The sequence below is a fragment of the Galeopterus variegatus genome, unplaced genomic scaffold (assembly GCF_000696425.1).
Source record: "Galeopterus variegatus unplaced genomic scaffold, G_variegatus-3.0.2 Scaffold14138, whole genome shotgun sequence".
Lineage (NCBI taxonomy): Eukaryota > Metazoa > Chordata > Mammalia > Dermoptera > Cynocephalidae > Galeopterus > Galeopterus variegatus.
The window spans coordinates 7,189-12,249 of NW_007740249.1; the positions used below are offsets into that span (position 1 = coordinate 7,189).

Sequence of the window (5,061 nt, forward strand, 5' to 3'; positions counted from 1 at the left end):
GTTCTTCTATTTCCAAGATGACCCTGGAACAGAAAAAGAAACTGTGCATTAGGCTTTGACACAAGCAGAAGCTGTATCCTCTTGAGACACCCAGAAATGACTGGTGTACGCACCAAGATCTGCCACGCCAGCCAAGACCCATTTCAGAGTGCCCAGGATGACAAAACAGAGCTCTAGGGCTCTGAGAGGTCTCTTGTTTCCTGGCATGACTCCTTCGTTGATTATTTTTCTTTCATACCATGACTTCACGTGATGTAGACAGAGCCAGGGTAACAATCGCCCTGTTCTAGGGCCTGCCTTACTCTTTGCTGTCCCAGAACTCTCAGTCCCTTTCTTTGAGCGACTTAGCAGGGGTAAGTCTATCAGTGCAGCATGCTCTTTCCAGTCCTCCCACCTCTCTATAACAGGAAAGAGACAAGGCAGAGAGGAGAAGGAAGAAAGGCAGGGTGGTAGAATGGATAGAGCATGAGCTTGGGGTCAGTTAGAACCGAGTCCTCATCTGACCATACATCAATAGCTTTGTGGCCTTGTGCCCCAGCCTCCTATGAGGACAAGAAATCCCACATTCAAGAGAAAGGGTCTGGATCTAATGACCACAAAATAATCATAGGCTGGTATTATATTTAATATATTGATATTATCCATCATCATTTCTCAAGACTTTGTGGTTGCTGGCCCTTTCTTACGCTCTGTAAAGACAAGAAACCATGGTTCTAATTAGGGTAACTGTAAGGTGGTGGCTGTACCCCATAAAGACCCTTGACTCAAGAGTCTAACTTAGGCTGTGCTCATTAATCAACAATGACTCCTTTCTTGATGTTTTAAGCTAGTCCTCCAAAATCAGTTAAGTTCCCCACTATCAATTCAAAGGACTGATTGGCATTATTTCAGAATACAGTATAAAGTTGCAGATTCTCATGGCTCTGACTCACCTCTCTGATTTGGGGTCCGCTTTGTTGGGATCAGCCCGAGAAACCTTCATCTCACTAATCCGGATCTTTTCTACCTTCTTTTTGCCAAGGCATGAATAATAAATATAGAACTTGTGGTTGTGGTGGAATTTGGGATGAAAAACCAACCCCAAGAAGCCTCTCTCATCCCCAATCCATGGAGTAGTCAGAACGATGCTCCTGAGGTCCAAGAACGGTTGCTCCAGATGGCTCCCATCTGGGAGGTAGACCCACACCACTCCTACCTGCTCAGCAACAAAGAAGCGATGGGTGCCATCCCCAGCATGGACCATGGCAACGGGGTTCCTCAGCCCGTTGGCCACCTCAGTCAGGCAGAGTTGCAGGCAGCCCTGATGGTCCTTGGCCACCACACCCAGGTCATGGTTGAGATGGTCGTTCCTCAGGACATTGGGGAAGCAATAGCCTTTGTCAGGAAGATTGAGGAGGTGGCAGAAGTGGGCACCATCCTTTTCATGGAACTCCTGGAGGCCATGACCTTTGGTCAGCAGGGAGATGGCAGAGTGGCAGTTAGAGTGGAACGCAGAGCAGTAGTCAGAGCAAAGTCCAGGAAGCTTCCGGAGAGGCGTCAGAGGGTTCTCAGCATCGTAGAGGTGGGCTGCATAGGGTGAGCACTCCTAGAAAAGAAAAGAAAGCCCAATCTCAGCAGTCAGACTGGCCACGGTGGGGCTTGTCTCAATTTTTGAGCAAGAAGAAAGTAAAAATGGTCTAAGAAAAAATTAGTATTCTGGAGTTTTTGTTACCAACTACTAGTAACTCACTTCTTGTCTCTGTGACCCAAATTTTCTACCCAGTTAATGCTCCTAGAAGGCAGAAGGGAAAAAAACTCTAGTATTCCCTATACTGTCTCTAACATTTCAGCTTAGTTCTTGCCACTTTAAGTTTTATTACATGATGAATGAATATTTTGTAACAGGAAATTTTACCAAATTTCCCAATCTTTCCCTTTTTTAGAAATGATGTATCTGCAAGATTTTATTTCTTTATACAAATCTGAAGCAATTTGGCAAGTTTCATGCTTCTTAAAACTGGATGTTGGGAAAGCTGCAGCCAGATGGTGGACTAGAAGTGCCTGGGGTGCATTCCCCCCACAGAAAAGGACCAGAACAGCTAGCAGACAGCTAAATATTGATGGGAGCATGTGTGGGAGAGTGGGGGGGGTGCAGCAAGAGACTGGTGAGTCCCTACAGAGCATGAAAGCCCAGGATGGTGACAAAGAGGAGAGACACAGGCCTCAGCCACCATGTCTCTGACACCAGGCACAGGAAGAATTTCCCCTTGCAGCAGAAAGGTAGGCAGAGGACCTCCACCAACCCCACCCTCACCACAGAGACCCACAGACCCTCTGGCAAGCCAGGTCTAGAGAAAAGTGTGGGGAGTGGCCTAGAATACACACACTGCATTTCTTTAGAACACTAGCACAAATGGTGCACTCCCCAGTACCCACTCTCGTGACCCAAGAAGATTGAGGACAGCATCATCTTGAAACCAGAGCCTCTACAGGAGCACTCCCTGCCCTGCGGCCAGTAACCATGATGCTTCCCCAGCCTTAAGGCTCTTCCCTGTCCCAGCACAACCACAAGAGAAGCTACAATACCCTGATCCTGGCAGCTTGAAGCCTGGGCTCACAGCAGCCATGACTCTAGTTGTGCACTCTGGGAAGCCAAACCTGGTCCTGTTGAACTAACACACCTCCATGTCCCCAGCCAAAAATCAGACAGGCAAACCTTCCTCAGGCAATAAACCACCTATTCCTCCCCCTACCCTCCAGCCCCACCAACTGAGTCATGTGTGCCTGAACCCTGAAGCCAGAAAACAGCTCACGGGTCTCTACCCTAATGAATATGTCCTCAGGCTGGTGGAAATAAAGTGCATCCCTCTCCTGGAGAAGTGGGCAGTTGGCTCCACCCTGAACAGCACTGCCTGAAAGCCTCGCCAACAGTCCCGGAAGCAGCTGCTCCAGCTCCCTCACTGTAGGCCTGCCTAGTGGCCCTGCCCTCTACCCAGAAGTGGCTGGACAGGCCACTTCACCACAGACCTGCCAAGCAGCTCTGTCCACTTCTGGGGAAGAACCAGATGGGCCCCCTCACTGCAGGACTGCTAACCACAATACCCACTGACTGGAAAGAGGCTGGTCAGCCCCCTCCCCACCTAGCAGCACTGCCCACCACCCAGGAAGTATTTGGATGGGCCCCTTACTGCAGCCCCACCTGGTAGCCTCACTCACTTCCTGAGAAGCAGCTCAGCAGCTCTGGCCTTGGCTCTCCAACTCCTGAACCACAGAAGGAAGCATGACCTCACATTGGGCCCTAAGAACTGGCACAGCAGATGGACCACTGGCAGACATGCACTCAGCTAGCTGAGCCAAAGCATGCCCACATCCTGGCTCAGAAAAACAGCTCAGCTGTCATACCGCTGGAAGACCTACCCCTGAGTCTTTGAGCCATTACTTGCACATGCATCTGAATAAGAGACCATGTGGCTGATGTGCCCTTGGTGGGCCTACTCCTGGTCAGAGAAGCAGCACAGTGACCCTGCCACTGGTAAACCAGTGCCAGAGACCCTGACAGGCCATGCCTGCACCCCAAACCTGATAATCAATTCAGCAACTGCATCCCAGCTCCAGAGATGACTGACCACAGAGTAAATGTGCACACCCCCAGCCTGTGAACCAACCCAGTGATCCCTTCCCCTGCAAAGGCATGCCACCACCACCACTATCCTCCAAAGCATAGGCCACTGAGTCAATTGCAGACATAATGAAAGTGGATTATAGGTGAAGAAACCACATTGAATCTATACTACTGCATCTATATGGAACAAAACCATTGCACTGTACCCAATCAGCACTCTAAGACACATTTGCAGGTGAAAGTCTTTCCCCACACAAGCCACTCTACAAAATTCAAAAAGATGGCTGTTCCACCAGATCCACAGATATCAATGCAGGGAAGCAAGAAACATGAAAAATCAACATAACATGACACCACCAAAAAAACAAAATCATGCTCCAGAAACTGATCCCAAAGAATTGAAAATTGCCAACTTGCCAGAAAAGAAATTCAGATTAATGATCTTAAGGAAACTCACTGAAATAGAAGAGAATACAGACAAACAGTTCAGTGAAATCAGAAAAACAATTCATGATCTGAATGAGAAATTCAACAAAGAGATAGGTAACATTAAAAAAAAAGCAGAAATCTTGAAATTGAAGAATTCATTGAATGAGATAAAAAACACATCTGAGACTAGATCAAGCAGAATAAAGAATTTCTGATCTTAAAGATAGCAGTTTTCAAATAACATAGGCAGCCGAGAGAGAGAGAGAGAGAGAGAGAGAGAGAGAGAGAGAATAAGAGAATGAATAAAGCTTGCAAGGTGTATAGAATACTCTTAAGTGAACAAAAATTCAAATAATGGGCATTCCAGAAGAAGAAAACAAAAGGGAAATTGAAAACCTATTTAAAGAAATAATAACTGAAAACATCACTCATCTTGGGAAAGATGTAAACCTCCAAATTCAGGAAGCTCAAAGGTCCCCAAGTTGATTCAGCCCAAATAGGTCATCTCCAAAACACATCGTAGTCAAACTATCCAAAGTTAAAGACAAAGAGAATTCTAAGAACAGCAAGAGAAAAACATCAAGTCACTTGTAAGGGAAGCTATTAATAGACTAATTGATTGCTACTCAGCAGAAACCTACATGACAGGAGGGAATGGGATGATATATTCAAAGTACTGAAAGAAAAAAAACTGCCAGCCAAGAATATTATAGCAGCAAAGGTATCCTTCAGAAAAGGAGAAATAAAGTCTTTATGAGACAAGCAAATATTAAGAACATTCATCACCACCAGGCCATCCCTACAATAACAACTTAGGGGGAGTCCTACATCTAGAAAAGAAAGAATAACAACCATCATGAAAACACCTGAAAATATAAAACTTACTCATACAGTAGATACATAAATTAGAAAGGGAAAGAAATCAAACCTTATCAATACAGAAAACCACCAGACCACAAGGATAAACATTGTGAGGAAGAAAGGAACAAAGGACACAAAAAACAATCAGAAAACAACCAACAAAATGACAG

The 5,061-nt window shown here is 46.0% G+C and overlaps 1 protein-coding gene across 1 annotated transcript in view; it reads right to left on the bottom strand.

The window, feature by feature from the left end:
• The window catches only part of HHIPL2 (HHIP-like 2), a gene marked incomplete at its 3' end in the record, with an annotated part of 17,317 nt that overhangs the window by 3,896 nt on the left and 8,360 nt on the right, over positions 1 to 5,061 (bottom strand). Inside the window, exons 2-3 of the mRNA XM_008563600.1 lie at positions 933 to 1,585; positions 1 to 23 (exon numbers count right to left, since the gene is read on the bottom strand). Of these exons, the coding sequence (XP_008561822.1) occupies positions 1 to 23; positions 933 to 1,585 (676 nt within the window). The remainder of the gene's footprint in view (positions 24 to 932; positions 1,586 to 5,061) is intronic.